This window comes from Puccinia triticina, chromosome 17A, assembly GCF_026914185.1.
Source record: "Puccinia triticina chromosome 17A, complete sequence".
Taxonomy (NCBI): domain Eukaryota; kingdom Fungi; phylum Basidiomycota; class Pucciniomycetes; order Pucciniales; family Pucciniaceae; genus Puccinia; species Puccinia triticina.
The window spans coordinates 3872905-3890445 of NC_070574.1; the positions used below are offsets into that span (position 1 = coordinate 3872905).

At 45.3% G+C, this 17541-nt stretch overlaps 2 protein-coding genes across 2 annotated transcripts; one reads left to right on the plus strand and one right to left on the minus strand.

Annotated features, from left to right (window-relative positions):
• Positions 1-1369, plus strand: PtA15_17A374 (uncharacterized protein; the record flags this gene model as incomplete). Its single annotated transcript, XM_053164484.1, has 4 exons — positions 1-617; positions 710-725; positions 970-1094; positions 1186-1369. The coding sequence occupies 4 exons, from the start codon at positions 1-3 to the stop codon at positions 1367-1369; spliced, it is 942 nt and encodes a 313-aa protein (XP_053028447.1).
• An 8792-nt stretch (positions 1370-10161) lies between these two features.
• On the minus strand, positions 10162-11219 carry PtA15_17A375 (uncharacterized protein; the record flags this gene model as incomplete). The annotated part of the gene is made up of 2 exons (XM_053164485.1): positions 10162-10273; positions 10963-11219. 2 exons carry the CDS (start codon positions 11217-11219, stop codon positions 10162-10164), a joined length of 369 nt encoding a protein of 122 aa, XP_053028448.1.
• Between the last annotated feature and the right edge of the window lie 6322 nt (positions 11220-17541).

Sequence of the window (17541 nt, forward strand, 5' to 3'; positions counted from 1 at the left end):
ATGGCAGACAACCACCACCAAGTCCATCCGGAGACAAACAACGAGACGCCGAACGCACCAGACCGCGGACTAGAGAAGGGTGGGACATCGACGAGCTCGCAATTATTCAAGAAGCGGAAAAAGAAGATCCCACAGAACCAGATCAGGAAACGGACGATTGATTCTGAGCCTGTAACGACTACCACCCAGGATGACAGTGAAAAGGATAACGAGCCTTCTGTGGTTAATAAGAACAAGAAGTCAAAACTAGAAGCAGAAGATGATGACGACTCGAAGCCGCAAGCAGTCGGCGTGGCCTACCAAGCCCTAGGCTCGGCACGACAACAGGCCGAGGAGAGCTACCAGAAAGCGATCCTGGAGAAGCGGGAGCTAGGTCAACAGGCGCGCGAAGGACTCAGCCAGGACCAGGCCGAACTCGAAGCAGACACGGAGTCCAAGGTTTATCTTGGCACGTCCAAGAGTAAGTATCAGCTTCCCAAGGGTTCCCAGAAGTATGGTCCCATCAAGGGTGGACCGAACAACATCAAAACCATCACCGTCGTCGATTACCAGCCAGACGTCTGTAAAGATTACAAAGAGACTGGTTACTGTGGCTTTGGTGATACGTGTAAAGTTTTGTCAATCTATCCTCTACATAACAATCCCACAATACAATTAACCCAAGGGCAACCTGCTGTCTCCTTTTCTGGTTCTTGTTGATCGCGATCAGTTCTTGCATGATCGAGGTGATTACATGCATGGATGGCAACTAGATGACGCATTCAACTCAAGGAACAAGAAGACAGATGGGATCGAATCAGAAGAAGAAGAAGAAGTACCATTTGCATGGCAAGTCTGAGTCACTTCTTTTTGATCCTCCTCCGCCATCGCAACCAACAAACAGATGTCAGGACTAACTCGTGCTAATGATCTCTCTCCCTGTGTGTGTGTGTGTATGTGTGCGTGTGTGTCAGTTTGATCTGCCGTCAGCCGTTCAACGACCCGATCGTGACTAAGTGTCAGCACTACTTCTGTTCTGGTTGTGCGATCAAGCGGTTCGCGAAGACGCCGAAGTGCTTCGCGTGTGGGACGCCAACGAGCGGGATTTTCAACAAGTAAGGATACTCGTCCATGCCGTCCCGTGTCCGACGTGGACTGACCCGCCCATCCGTCGATTGTTCTCTTGCCAACTCTCTCTGATGACAGAGCGAGTCGGATCATCGAAAAGATGAACGCAAAACAGGAACGGATCAAGCGACAGAAAGAGGAACGGAGACTGGAGGAGGAAGGCCTCGCCGGGATCGAGGGCCTCGAGACTCGACCTTCTGCCAACCAGGCTCTGGACGACGAGGAACAAGGGTCTGAGCGTAGTTTCTACGAAGATGAATAGCAAATATTGGAATCACTTTTTTTTTGGTTTGCTGAAGTACTAGGCGGATTTAGCTTTCTTGATGGACAATCAAACGATTCAACATGATTTATCTTCTTGAGATGCGCACTAGAGTGTTTCTAAACACTAATGAGCAGGGAAGCTATTTACATACGGAATAGGGGTGATGTTGATTTTTACAATCTGTCTTTTACATGGTATATGTAATAGGGGGTTTCAAACATGGTGCAGGTCCTGTTTCAGGAACCCCCATTCACAAAATCAGGGTACCTGCAGTGTAACGACTGGGATTTCTGTTAACTATCATCTACACGTTTTCTAGAATTACAATCACGTTTTCTAGAATTACATTTAGAATCGAGCGTAACACAATAGCATCATGCGCTTTAAGAATGATAAAGATAATTATTGTTCTTTTGTAGTAAATTAATTTGAAATAACTCGGTTGTTTTACTAATATGATCTCGGAATTATTCATATATAATTCTATGTTGTATCCGTCTTTGTCCTCTTCTTTTTCTTCTTTCTCATCTCGTTATCTTTGTTCTTTATTTCTCATTACTATCAGGAAATACTAAATACTATTCGATTCAAACTTCTATCCTCTATTGATAAAATGATCCTCATTAGAGTTCTAAGAGGATCATCTTTCCCCTCGTTCTTATGCTAGGCTATCTTGCCAATTGAGATAAGAATAGTAGGTGGGCCCTCACAATTATAACGAGATCTTTATATTCAGACTTCCATATAATCAAGCTTAACGATCTCGGAATCCTGTTTTATTAATCATCATATCGTTCCGCATTTCTTTTTCAGGCTATCTCAAAACCTTCGAAATTCAAGCTTCCCAAAATTTTGCCCGAGTTTGTATCGACCATCATTGTGAAATTTTTTTTGTCGATCTCTTCTCTCCAAATCATCCCTCCCCTTTCGTCATAATGTCCGATAACTCTTCTCCTCTCAAATACGCTCCTAATCGAATGACCCTTCCTTGTGGGAATTCATCCGCTCAGTTCACTCAACCGCCTAATGTTTTGCCGACTCCTGGTGATCATGCTACTCCCCCTCCATATAACTCTCTCCCTTCTCCTGGTCCCGCCCCGCCAAATTTTGTTCCTCGACCAATTCCTTTTACCGAAGATACTATTGAACAAAATCCTCACCCTGTTCCTAATCCTCATTTCACTACACCCCTCATTCCTATTGTCCCTCCCTCTTCAAACAATCACAATGTCGCGGATTTATTAGCTGGACTACAAGTTAACGAAGGTTTAGATCGCAATCACACCATTCTCTCCCACGCACAGTCCATTGCCAATCTTCAAATCGAATCACGCCGTATTGAAGATTCTATTTGACGGAACGAGCAATCTATTTGGGAGTTAAACAAACTCAGGGTTTTCGCGGCAGACGTCACACGGTTGAGAGCAAGTGTACTTCGCGAATTTCGTGAAGTTTGAGAAGTGACGGACGCTGCAAATTTAGCTATGAATGCTCGATTGGTCCGTTTAGAAGAACCTGTTGTGGCACCTCCTCCTCCTCCTGCGCCAGCGGTACAGCACATTCCGGAGCCCCCTTTCTTTTCTCATATTTATTTTTCGGGGGACGTTTCAGAGACTTATCGCTTTGTTTCTTTGGTCCGAGATACCTTTGCTCGTTTGCCAAATCATTTCGCCAACGAACATCAATGCGTTTTATGGATTTCTTCCTACTTCAGAGCGGCATTGGGCCGTATTGGCGATTCTTGCCCTTCCTACACTTGGTGGCGCAGTTTATTGGCACGGAACGCTCATGTTCAGAGATTGGATGTTCGACGGGCATCGGCATTATCTGATTACGTCATAGATGAGCTGTTGACTTCGGAAATTTTTTTGAACACGATTGAAGACACCTTTTCTAATCACACGGAAGTGGAGGATGCGAGAAGACAGTTGTTGGCGCTTCGTCAAGGTTCGAGGCCCATTGGTGATTTCAATATTCATTTCAGAACTTTGCTGTATGGAGTCAATCTCTCGGACGCTTCTCAAATGGAGATCTATGAAGCAGCGATCAATCCGCGAATTCTCGATTTGGCGGCGATTAGAGGTGGATGGAACGAATTGACTTCTTTGGAAGCTAAGATGCAGTTGGCGGTCAAGTTATCGGTCGATGTCCCTTGTGTGGCGTTGATAAGTCAACGACAATCGGCCCCTCCTTCTGTCCCTCGATTGGAGCCGCGAGTTGCTACCACCCCTGTGAAGCCTTTACCTCCTGCGGTCCCGATGGATTTGGACGCCATGGAAGCTGCGGAGGGTTTTTCTTTCGCCAATTTCAGAGCTGAATGTCGCAAGCGTCACATTTGCATCCGTTGCGGTGAAAATTACGATGAAGAACATGAAGCCATTCACGGTTGTCCTCTTCCGGACGATCAATGGTTGAAGCGTCCGGATATTTTGCAGTTGTGGCGTGATATGTGGGGGACGCTTCGAGAGGATTCTCCGACGGACTCTTGTCGTGAGCGTCGGTCCGAATCTCCTCGTGAGGTTCGTCGTGAATCAACTGTGGGAAAAGGGAAGAAACGCGAGTCGGTTTCAGAAATGGCACATCAAGGGCCAGCGAAGCGTTCTCATTCTGAGTCCCCAGTGGCTTCCGCTCCTTCCGGGTCTTTCATTCCTTCCGGGGTTCCTTCTGGTTCGGGTTCTGGCGGACCAGTCGCTGGCCCTTCTCGACAAACTGTGGAGCCGTTGGATTCGATCTCAGCGGAGCCATGGTCTATCAGCGAAATTTTGTTCCATCGTCAAATGATGGAGGCTGAGTATGATGACGAAGAGGGTGAAATAGAGCGTAAGTCTTTTGAGTTGATAAAAAAACCTAATGTTTTCAGCAATCACCCATTTTTTGATGGAAAGTTACTCGTTAAGAAGAACAAGCTAATTGATGTTTCTGTGCTTGTTGATTCGGGTGCTTCCACCTCTTTCATTGATGAACGTTTTGTGTCTCAGAATAAGATAAAAGTAAAGGATTTAGAGTTCGGGCTTCAAGTACGATCATTCGATGGTTCTTCTCCGGTTTCTGGCGACGTTTTTCATTTTATAGATGGTTTTATTTTGATCCCTACTGTTAAGGGCAAATTTCTTCACTCATCCGTAAGGTTACATGTTACTAAGTTGTCTTCAGCGTCAATTATCTTGGGCAGTACCTGGTTGAGTGCCACTAATACTTTTATTGGTGGAGTTAAGAACGATATTGTTATTCATGGCTGCGAGATTTTGACTTCAGTGAAGGAGCCGCCTAAGGGTTCTTGTTTGTTAGATGAGTTTTCCGACGTTTTTGTATCTGAAAGCCTGGTTTCTCTGCCCCCACATCGATTAGGTTTTGACTGTGAAGTAAATTTGAAAGACAATTCTATTCCCCCGTTTGGGAAAATGTACAATTTGAGCAAAACTGAAAGAGATCAATTAAAGAGTTATGTTGACGACAATTTGAGGAAAGGGTTTATTCGCGTTTCTTCTTCTGCAGCGGCTTCTCCCATCTTTTACGTCAAAATGGAGGGGAAGGCTGATTGCCCTTGCGTGGATTATTGGTTGTTGAATGGTATGACTGTCAGAGATTCTTATCCTCTTCCGGTTATCTCCCAGTTATTAAACAACTTACACGGTTGTAGGTTTCTTTCAAAAATTGATCTTAAAGCGGCCTTTAATTTGTTGCGGGTCGCCGAGGGTCACAAGTGGAAGACTGCCTTTCGCACTCCATGGGGTTTATATGAATACTTAGTGATGCCTTTTGGATTGGCGAACGCACCGGCAACTTTTCAGAGATTCATACAGCACGTTCTGCGTGAGTATTTGGACGTGTGTTGTTTTGTTTATATTGACAACATCTTAATTTTTTCGCGGACAGAAGAATCACATTTCGAGGATTTGCGCAAGGTATTGGGGAAGTTAAGAGAATATTCTTTGAAGGCTTCTTTAGCCAAATGTGAATTTTTTTGTTCAAAGGTTACTTTTTTAGGTTTTGACATAACTGCCGAGGGTTTAAAGATGAATAGTCGTAAGTTAGATACAATCAGAGATTGGCTCTATCCAGCAAATTTGAAAGGTTTGCGGTGATTTCTAGGGTTTACAAATTTTTACAGAAAATTTATTCCAAGGTTTTCTCATGTAGCAGGGCCTTTGACGACTTTGACTCAAGAAAAAATTGGCAGCAGTGTGGGTTTTCAAACTGATGAGTCGTTAGCAGCTTTTGAAGAGCTGAAGCGTTTGTTTATGGAAGAACCGTTGTTGAAACATTTTGATTTTGAGAAACCAAGGATCGTGCATTGTGATGCATCTGGGTTCGCTATAGCTGCGGTTTTGAGTCAGCGGGACACTCACGGACAGGTTTTCCCTGTAAGTTATTTCTCTTGGAAGCTAACAGATCGGGAACGTTCTTGGCCTATTTTTGATATTGAACTTTTAGCGATAGTGGCGGCTTTTGAGGATTGGAGAGCGTGGTTGATGGGAACAGTCGAGCCGGTACAAGTTTTCTCTAACCATTCTAATTTGTTACACTTTAGGACCGCTAAATATCTTTCTCCTAAACAAGCTAGGTGGGCAGGATTCTTAGATAATTTTCATATGTTAATCTATCATATTGCGGGTTCAAAGAATCCAGCGGACGGACCAAGTCGAAGGGATGACTTTGTGGGATCTCGCCGGGATATTATGGAATCAGAATCGTTGGCAAGGAAGATGGTGAGTTGTGATGAAGTATCTTCTAATGACAGAGCTTCGACAATAGGTTTTAAAGGGATACATGATATGGGTTTTCAATGCCCAAATCAACAGCTGCTGACGTTTTTTAAGCAAAACTATACTGACGACGAATTGAAATTAAAGGGAGTTACTTTACAAGACGATGTGGTTTGGTTTAAAGACAGAGTCTTGGTTCCAGCTTCTCTACGGGTACGAATTTTGACGATGTACCATGACGCACCAACAGTGGGCCATCCGGGTGTCGCTAGGACTCTTTCAACTCTCACTCGAACCTTTTCTTGGCCTCAAGTCAAGACTTTGGTCATTAATTACGTCAAATCTTGTGATTCATGTCAAAGGGTGAAGGCTCGTAGGCAAGCAAGTGACGGTCAGCTTGTGTCATTGGTACCGGATGATAAACCTTGGAGTACTATAGGTATGGACATGATTACTAAACTTCCTCTTTCGGGGGGATATGATTCAATACTAGTAGTAATTGATTTATTAAGCAAGCTAACACATTTTATTCCCTGTAAAGAGTCTTCTTTGTCGGCGGTTTTGGCAAATTTATTCAGGAAGAATGTTTTTCGTTTACATGGTTTGCCTGAAAGAATAGTTTCGGATAGGGGAGCTACATTTGTGAGTGAATTTTGGAAATCGTTGATGACTGCTTTGAGTATTAAGAGTTCGCTGTCAACGGCTTATCATCCACAAACTGATGGCCAGACGGAGCGTATGAATCAGGTGTTAGAAGATTATTTACGACATTTTTGTTCATATTATCAGGATAATTGGGATCGTGCTTTGGATATGGCGGAATTCTCAATTAACAATCTGGACTCGGCAAGTTTACGAGTTTCTCCGTTTTTCTTCACTTACGGACATCATCCAAGATTCAATATTATAACTGAATCTCGTGGTCGCAAGGACTTAGATAGTTTTATTACAGATCTACAATTGACTCAAGAAACGGCGATGGAGTGTTTGGATTTAGCAAGGAAAAAACAAGCGAAGTATTACAATTTGAAGAAGAAACCAGCTCCAGTGTACAAGGAAGGAGAAATGGTATTGTTGCTGCGAAAGTTTATTAAGACCAGACGCTTAAACTCCAAATTAGATTATAGATACATTGGGCCGTTCCAAGTGGTGAAAATGATAGGAAGCAATGCGGTTCAGTTGGATATAAGTAAGGAATATCCTAAATTGCATCCCGTCTTTAATGTTTCTTTGATTGTTAGGTACATTGGTCCGAATGCTTACGTTGATCAAGGATTGATTGAGGGTATTAAAGAAAATTATTATGCGGACAAAGATGTAGTGGATTGGACGCTGTTGAAATTGATCTTGGATGCACGACTAGTAAGGAAGGGTAAATATGAATACTTACTTTCGTGGAATAATTCTACTGTTGGGAATGATACGTGGGTTGCTGAAGAACATCTTCCAGAGAAATTGAATTTGCGCATCAAGAAGTTTCAAGAAGTTCATGGTGAATTGTTTGGCCTTGCAAAGCAAAAGAGGAATAAAAAAACGGCCACAGCTTCGGAAGGATTGTAGGTATAAGGTGAGTCTTATTTGTAACGACTGGGATTTCTGTTAACTATCATCTACACGTTTTCTAGAATTACAATCATGTTTTCTAGAATTACAATTAGAATCGAGCGTAACACGATAGCATCATGCGCTTTAAGAATGATAAAGATAATTATCGTTCTTTTGTAGTAAATTAATTTGAAATAACTCGGTTGTTTTACTAATATGATCTCGGAATTATTCATATATAATTCTATGTTGTATCCGTCTTTGTCCTCTTCTTTTTCTTCTTTCTCATCTCGTTATCTTTGTTCTTTATTTCTCATTACTATCAGGAAATACTAAATACTATTCGATTCAAACTTCTATCCTCTATTGATAAAATGATCCTCATTAGAGTTCTAAGAGGATCATCTTTCCCCTCGTTCTTATGCTAGGCTATCTTGCCAATTGAGATAAGAATAGTAGGTGGGCCCTCACATGCAGCACACCCACCCAATTTTACCCAAAAAACATACAGAAATAATTTGAAAATTCATTTTGCAGGAACTTTGTTTTCCTGAATTGAGGTTCCTGAACTGGTACCTGCACCATGTTTGAAACCCCATTAGTTTCAAACATGGTGCAGGTCCCAGTTCAGGAAACTCAATCCAGGAAAACAAAGTTCCTGCACAAAGAATTTTTAAATCATTTCTGCATGTTTTTTGGGTAAAATTGGGTCCATGTATGCAAGGTGTCTTGCAGTTGCACCAATTTCCTGAATTTGGGGTTCCTGAAACAGGACCTGCACCATGTTTGAAACCCCCTATTGTAAAAAAACAAATGTGTAAAATTACGGACTTACTTTGCGCACTGCACGCGCAGTCCCAAACACTTCGCGCACTGCACGCGCAGTCCCAAACACTTCGCGCACTGCGGATGAAATAAACAACTTTTTCAAGATTCTTTTTGACTAATCAATAAAACACCTTTTAAGTGGCCTCTCTGAATTTTTTGCGAGTTTTTTGAAGCATTCTTCTAGGTTAAAAAAATCATAAAAAACGAGAACAACGGTAGGATGTGGGGGCCTAAAAAACAAGGTTCCCATAGCCCAAAAATTACAAATCATTTATTGAGTAATTAAATATAGAAGAAAAGCTACTTTGATAATTTTGAGCCACTTTGTGCAAAAATAAGGGTATGCAAAATGAGGAAATTTCACTACATGATAGCACCTTGCATCTAAAATATCCTCATTTTTCAGACCCTTATGCTTGCACAAATTAGCTAAAAATTTACAAAAGAGCTGTTCTTATATATTTAATTACTCAATAAACTATTCGGAGTTTTTGGGCAATGGGAACCTTGTTTTTAAGGCCCCCACATCCTACATTTGTTCTAGTTTTTTATGATTTTTTTAACATGGAAGAATGCTTCAAAAAACTCCCAAAAAATTCAGAGAGGCCGATTAAAAGGCACTCTATTGATTGGTCAAAAAAATCTTGAAAAAGTTGTGTATTTCACCTGCAGTGCGCGAAGTGTTTGGGACTGCGCGCACTGTGCAGTGCGCGAAGGGTTTTTTGCAGTGCGCGAAGTAAGTCCGTAAAATTAAACATTTTGGACCAAGTAATTAACTTTACATGCATCTGGCCAAAAGTTGTACCATGTTAAAAAGGCCATGCATAGCCTACTGTAAAAATGCACCTGTGGGCAAGCAATGAAGTAAATTGCATCCTATGTTTTACAATGTCATGTCATTGTAAAATAGGGGGTTTCAAAGTTGGCCAGATCCGCCTTGCCTGCAATTTTGCAAGTCAGTGTTCAAGTTCATTATTGAACACTGAGTTGCAAAAGTGCATACAAGTCACATTGTACTACACCCCCCAAACCTGCTTGAAGGTTTTTTTGAATGTTGGTGCTGAGGAATATTGTTGAAAACCAACTTGCAACAGTACATGCAAGTCATACATGGCCAACTTTGAATCCCCCTCTTATAACAATGTAAAACTAGATTTTCAAGAAAAATAAATCAGTTTTACATGCTATGCTTTCACACTGCACAACCAACACACAATTCAACAATTGTAAAATTACCATTTTTTGACTCTGAAGTGCAATTTTACAATCTAATTGATGAAATTTTTACATTGTACTTGATATTTTCAGCAAAAAAGAGAAAGACAAGAAAAACATAACAGTACAAAAAGACACACCAAAGAGATGAAAAAAACTACAACAATCAGCAACACTGGCAAGCAAGAATGGAAAAATGTTTGCTATGATCCTTCCGTCCATCAAGGCCTTTGTCAGTAGATTGTATACACTCCTGTTTGAAATTGTTCAACTGTCCTGGCTTGAACAGGACCAAGGTTCAGACCTCTGAGTTCTGCGGACTTATTGGGAAAGCCGCACTCTCCTAGTGGGGCTCCTAGTGGGGCAATGGGAACACCCAGAGCTGTCAAAAGCGCATGAGGACCCAATCCTGATGGGACGGACACGCTCTGCTTGGCTAATAAAATCCCAATGTTCTTGGGAGGGCCACACATCACTGTTTCACTTTCAAGTATATCAAATGGCATAGCCGGGGCAAGTACCAGTACCGTAGTAGAGTTCCGTGGGGATCCCAAAGCCCTTGTCTGCGGCCAGGAGCTGTCCGTACCTGGCCATGTGTATAGACTTGCTGACAATATGGACAACATTTGGCATGAGAACATGCACAGTACACTCTTGGTGAACACCTTGTTCCCAGGGATATGATTAATGCAAAAGTGCCTTGATCTCTTTGGGGAAGTTGATGAGAAAGATGGGCACACAAAGGGTTTTGGGCATCAGCCGCTTGGGCACCTCAACAGGGATGCTGCCCTTCAAGGTAATCACCCCTCTCCCCATATTCCTCACTCTTTGTGATCACCCGCTTTTTCAGCCATGCTATTGGGTCCCAGTACTACATTCTCTGGAATGGCTGGTTTGGGGGCAAAGTTCTTGTGCAGTTTCTTGACTAAATTTTTCTCATTGGAATCTAGATCATGATGCTCAACATCAAACAGATCTGTGATGGGCCTCTCAATGTCAGAAACCAAAATAGATGTGCACTATGGTAATTGAACCCATGAATCCAAACTTCATGAGTGCTGCTTTAACCACTAATCTAAATGCGCTGATGCATGTTGGGCTCATTTATTCTAGACATTATCCGCCGTTATGCTTGCATGTAATCCTGGGATGACAAGTCTTATTGAAATTGCTTATCACTATATCAGGACCATCAAGTCTAACAAAGAGTGGGTTTCAGAATGCTTAGAGCAGGAATGAAATATAAAACTCAATCAGTTGTCTCTTTTCTTTTTTTTTGTGGAATCTCAGACTTACTTTTTCTTTGATGTTGAAAGTCTGGAGGGGTGGATGAAGCAGAGCTGAGCAATTGGATGGAGGGGAAGCTGGAGAAGGGTGCCAGAGGATAGTGAAAGGATTGAACCCGCAAGCGGCGAGCTTCCAGCCGCCTCCTTCAGGCCAGCACTGGAGATGTTGGAGGAGCAGATGAAGATTGATGAGGGGAGCCAAGCCCGGACCGCGCGTCCCTCATCCAAACTTGCCATCAAGACCAACAAGCTCCAGCCAATGGACATTGGCTGCTTCAAGCCTCCAAATGGTCTCTCAAACAATTCAGCAGAAGACAGCTTGGTGATCAAGGATGCCAAGCAAGGAAGTTTTCCTAGGTGATGAATGCAAGCTTGCCCTTGATATAGGTGTATTTGCTCAAATGAAGACAAGTCTAGCAATCAATATCATAAGGTTTTTTCTTATTTGTCTGGAGGAGAGGAGAGTAGGGCTTACTTCACTTTTCTCAGCCCAGAAGCTCTCTTTCTTTCAGTAAAGGTCTCCCAAGCTCAGAAGACAGGTCTCAAGATAGAGACCTGAGTTTGATCCTGGAAAATGCACGTGGGGGTGACCTCGACAATGGTCAGTTTAGAAATTTATTTGCAGAATTTATCAAGCAGGGAGAGGACCATGAGGAGGGCAGAGGAGGTCTTGCTGCAGACAAAGAAGTGGTGCCGGATGGCAAGGGACGTGTCCACGCCAGAGTCCTGATTTGTAGGTATCTGTTTTGTGACTGTCTCTGCATCTCCCCTTGCCCTGCCTGTCCAAAAATTGAATCTGACCACCAGCTGCCTGCACCTTGTGGCCATCCGGGGCACTCTCAGGGACTGATATCTTGGCAATGAGTTTAATTGTTGATTTGGTGGTTAAGTTCAGGGTGTGATAGGTTTGCTGGGAACCGTCAAGTAAAAGAAGGCCTATTCCACGGTTCAGGCAGGGCAAGAAGAAGGGGATGCATGGTCATAGAGGTATCCATAGGTTGAACAGGGCCCGGGCTCTGAGAATCTACACGGCGGGGGTGCTTCCTGGCCTGCAGGTTTGTGGAGACAACAGGATTACCGGCTCTGTGAAACCGACATGGATTTCGCTACTCCCCCCGTTGGTGCCACCCTCCTGTGGAAAATGGTTGGACACAACTGACTTTCCCATTGTCTCCACCCGCTTGGGATTTCCACGTCAAGGATGATGAGGATTCCACGGTCGCCTGTGGGATTGCGGTGGATCCCACAAGCCCACAACATGCAGGGGCAGCCATGGATTCCCCGTTGTTCTCAACAACAGGGAACCCACGGCTGCCCCTGCATTGCCGGTGGAACCAACAAGAACACAGCTCATTGGGAGATTAGGGCTAATTTGATGATAACCGCCGCGGCTCAAACTTCAGGTCCAGCTTGATTACTCTGGATGACCCAGGGCAACAAGGGACTTGTGTGGCAAAGCCTCCTACCAAGACGGAATCCAGGAACAACCAAGCAGTCCATCAAACCCCTTGGCCGTTTGGTTGTTACTTTTAATTTTTCCCGCCTTCATTGTCAAAACTGTGGCCAATCATGACCAGCCTATCCACAAAGATGATGAGATTCAAGACAACAATAACAAAATTACAACCCCTGAGGCTGATGACACCACTACCACTACTGCCACCGCCTACACTGCCCATGAAGTTGTCAATTTGACTGATGGATCCGATTCCATACCCCAAACCACTTCACCAGGTTGATTTCAAAAACGTGTTGATGAGGCGCCCATCCAAGTGAGCTTTACAATTCTTTACCACCATCATGCTTGACTCCTACTGACTACTGATCTGGATCATGGTTGGGAGCTAGCAGGACACAAAAGAGAGTAGGGCTACGCATCCTTGACCTCAAACCAGAAAGGTTGGCCGTCCTACCAGCCGGGAGAGGAGGACCAGGAGGAGCAGATTGCTTGGTATGAGGTGATCAGCAAGCTGGTCTGGCGGAGCAGATTGAGTAGAAAAACTTGCTGCTCTACAAGCTTGGTGGTGTGCGCTCCAACAACACCTGCTTGCAGGCCGTCACCACTGACAAGGAGGACAAGGTGGCCTGCCTCAGCCAGTGCAATCACCAGCTTGAACTCTTCATCACCCAGCTCAAAGCCTCCGACCTCTCCACCAAGCCTTCTAAGGACTACTGCCAGCTAGTCCAATTCCTTCCTCCCTCAACCCGGCATCTGCCCGCCTCTGCTCCATCTCTCTTTTTATACTTTTTCCTCTTCCTATTTTAAAATTCTGTCTCTTAGTTTTTGTTGATGTTTTTCTTTTCTTTTCTTTTGATCTATCATGGCTGCTTTATATGCATTGTACCACATCCTGTGAATGTTAACCCATTGGATTTAATTCGCTCCATGAAAGGTACCTGAGCCACACCACCCCCGGTGGATGCGACGGAACAATGAGACACGTGGATACATCAATGCCAGGGGCTCGACCTGCTTGTTGGTATCACAAAGTGCCCACGGGGAGCCCAAGCTACATGTATCTTTCTCTACCTGTGGACTTGACTATCCCATTGGGATCACAAGCAGTCCATGGGGATTCCATGTCAAGCCAAATGCTGCCGTGGATTCCCCAGGATGATCATGACGTGCCCGCGTGATCATCCCGGTGGAAATCCCGTGACTCCCTGGACCTCCAGCCGCTGGTCTGACCTTGCGCACGGGGATCATGTGGATTCCTCAAGGATTCCAAGTGATCTCCCCAGGTGTAGATATGAGACACGTGGATACATCAATGCCAGGGGCTCGACCTGCTTGTTGGTATCACGACGTGCCCACGGGGAGCCCAAGCTACATGTATCTTTCTCTACCTGTGGACTTGACTATCCCATTGGGATCACAAGCAGTCCATGGGGATTCCATGTCAAGCCAAATGCTGCCGTGGATTCCCCAGGATGATCATGACGTGCCCGCGTGATCATCCCGGTGGAAATCCCGTGACTCCCTGGACCTCCAGCCGCTGGTCTGACCTTGCACACGGGGATCATGTGGATTCCTCAAGGATTCCAAGTGATCTCCCCAGGTGTAGATTCTACATATGGCAAGTTATGGCAAATGTAAGATATAGCATGTAAATTTAATTTACCCCACAAGGATTAGAGCATCTCCAGCAGAGCGGGGATGAGACCCGCTACCTATAGCCGGCTGGGACCACCTTTCACACACCTGTCTCAGCTGTTCAACAGCAGCTCCACAGCAGACTGGTGATCACGCCGGGGGTGGATAGCTAGATTGCCATGCAGGACGACACGACTGCAATGGAATTCAATATCTCCAGCATGGATTTGGTTGATTTACTCAACTTCATGGACAACAACGATGATCACATTGCCTACCAAACGTTTGACCGGATTATTTCAAGCAACACCATGGGAATTTTCTTGGCACTTACTTAAAATCAGATTGTGAGAAAACCACAACAGTAGGTTCTGTGGTTAATCCAGTTATTGGAGGAATTGCCCCCAATTTAGAAACGGACCTACTTTGCGCAGCAGCGGAAAACTCTTTGCGCACAGAATTGACCGTCCCCCAACGTCGAGCCCGCTGTGCGCGCAAGCCGAAAAATACTTTGCGCACAGTGACTTCCCCCGAAAGAAGGAGGTGATTTTTCCAGATTTTTTTTCGATGGATCAAAAGAGGGGGTCTTACTTGCCCCCTCCAAAAAATATTGGATTTTTTGAGGGTGTCCTTGTGATGCAAAAAAAAATCATAATATTAATCCAAAAAAAAGGCACCCGCTACCCCAATAGCTCACCCCGGGGCATTTGTACCTGCTCAAACTTAAGTGGCCGGGTACCCAGCCCCTCGAAAAGAAAGTTTGAGGGGCAGCAGCTCCGGGCTCAGCTATCCCCCAGCCGCCGTGCCGATGGCCGGCACAGGCCATCGAGCGGAGTTGCACACTCCCCCGATGACCGGCCAGCACATGCGTGCATGTGGCACAAATTACCGGTCATCGAGGGGATTATGTACTCCTCTCGATGGCCAATCTATCCCGGTCATTGAGTGGAGTACATACTTCCCTCGATGACCGGAGAAATTGGGTCAGGAGAGTATGTACTCCTCTCGATGACCGGGTCCATGTCGGTCATCAAGAGGATTACATCCTTCCCTCGATGACCGGGTCCGTTCCGGTCATCAAGAGGAATGTTCACTCCTCTCGACGACCGGAGTAATTGGGTCACCGAGGGGAGTGTACTCCTCTCGATGGTCGGAACAGGGCGCCCATCGAGAGGAGTACATCCTTCCCTTGATGACTGAGTCCGTTCCGGTCATTGAGGGGAGTGTTCACTCCTCTCGCCAACCGGAGCAACCAGGTCACCAAGCTCCGGTCGTTGAGAGGAGTGAACATTCCTCTTGATGACCGGAACGGACCCGATCATCGAGGGAAGGATGTACTCCTCTTGATGACCGACATGGACCCGGTCATCGAGGGAAGTATGTACTCCACTCGATGACCGGGATAGATTGGCCATCGAGAGGAGTACATAATCCCCTCAATGACCGGTAATTTGTGCCACATGCACGCATGTGCTGGCCGGTCATTGGGGGAGTGTGCAACTCCGCTCAATGGCCTGTGCCGGCCATCGGCACGGTGGCTGGGGGATAGCCGGGCCCGGAGCTGCTCTCACCAGGAAAAAAAAAAGTCACTTGATGACAAGTGACATCATGCCAGCTCCAGGGGGCTACCCACTATCTACCCACCATCTAACCAGTTTAAGAATTTCCACAGGAGATCCTCAGTTTTTGCTGGGCACCACTGATCCCCATTTCTGGTCAGCTGATACTCAGCTTTAGCTCCCAGCTTATGCTCAGCTTTGGTGCCCAGCTCATGCTCAGCTTTGTTGCCCAGATCAGAACCAGTCCTGGCCCAGCTTATTTTCAGCTTTATTCCAGTCATGGCTCAGCTTAGACTCAAATTAGGACTATCATTGGCCCAGCCAATGCTCAGCTTTGGACCAGTATTGGCTCAGCTGATTTTCAGCTTTGGATAAATCTTGGCCCAGCCAATGCTCAGATTCTGAGTCTGACCACTCCTGTAACAGCTTATGCTCATCTGTGGACCAGCCTTGGCTCAGCTGATGCTCAGCTGTGGACCAACCTTGGCTAAGACAATGCTCAGCTGTGGACCAGCCTTGGCTCAGCTGATGCTCAGCTGTGGACCAGCCTTGGATCAGCTGATGCTCAGCTGTGGACCAGCCTTGGCTCAGCTGATGCTCAGCTGTGGACCAGCCTTGGCTCAGCTGATGCTCAGCTGTGGACCAGCCTTGGCTCAGCTGATGCTCAGCTGTGGAACAGCCTTGGCTCAGGTGATATTAATCTTTTGAATAGTCTCAAAAAATCTGATACTCAGCTTTGGAACAGCCTTGGCTCAGCCAATGCTCAGCTTTGTACCAGCATTGGCTCAGCCAATGCTCAGCTTTTGAAAAATTTTGGCCGAGCTGGTGTTAATCTTTGGAACAGTATTTTCCCAGCTGATCCTAAGCTCTGCACAAGCCTTTTCCAAGATGATGCTCAGCTTTGGACCATTGTTGGCTAAGCTGATGCTCAGATTTGGAATATTCTTGGTTCAGCTGACACTTGGATTTGTTTCAGGCTTGGAATATCCAATGCTCAGCTGTGGCCCGGGCTCAGCCAATGCCCAGCTTTGGCCCAGGCTCAGTCAATGCCTACTGCTCAGCTTATGATGAGCATCAGCTGTTCCTGGGAAAAATTAGGATCAGCTGACTGTGCCACATTGAGTGCTCTGGTGCAGTCCTGCAAGCTCTACAAGTGCTGGTGGAGCAGACTTGGAGCAGCGCTGGAGTAGCTCTGGAGCAGAAACCAAAGCTGCATCATGTCACTTGCCATCAAGTGACTATTTTTTTTTTCCTGGTGTCTAACTTAGCTAATTCCCTCCTCGGGGGAGCGAAGCGACCTCCGAAGGAGGGACTTACGCGCTATGTGGACCCCGCGGCCTGAGAGAATTATGACTTTTGGTGGGGACTTTTTTACAATCACTCTCCCTCATGAGCCTCTGCACCATTTTTGAAATTGTTTACATTTCTGGGATGGCCCAAGCTGTCCCTATCTTTCTACTATTTTTTCCCATCCTAAATACCTCTTGTTGAGCTGTAATCAGAGTTGTAACATCATGAATTCCGGATTCTGTACAGTGCAACATGTGTGATATGGGATATAGCCAACTAGATGAAGTTGCAAAAAAAGACGTTTGAATGTCATTACATATCCCTAAAAATAGGACAATAGGTGGAAAGATTCTCCTTGATGTTCTGCATCTTTTGTTCCCCTACAACTCAATCACATAATGTGATGTTATGAAGCTACACAGGATTGAAAAAGGCCAAGTTCCTGATTCTCTCAGGCCGCGGGGTCCACTTAGTGTATAAGTCCCTCCTTCGGAGGGTCCCTGCGGGACGGCGTCCCCCCTCAGCAAAGAGAGGGACTTAGTTAAGTTAGGGAGCTGCTGCCCCTCAAACTTTCTTTTCGAGGGGCTGGGTACCCGGCCACTTAAGTTTGAGCAGGTACAAATTCCCCGGGGTGGGCTATCGGGGT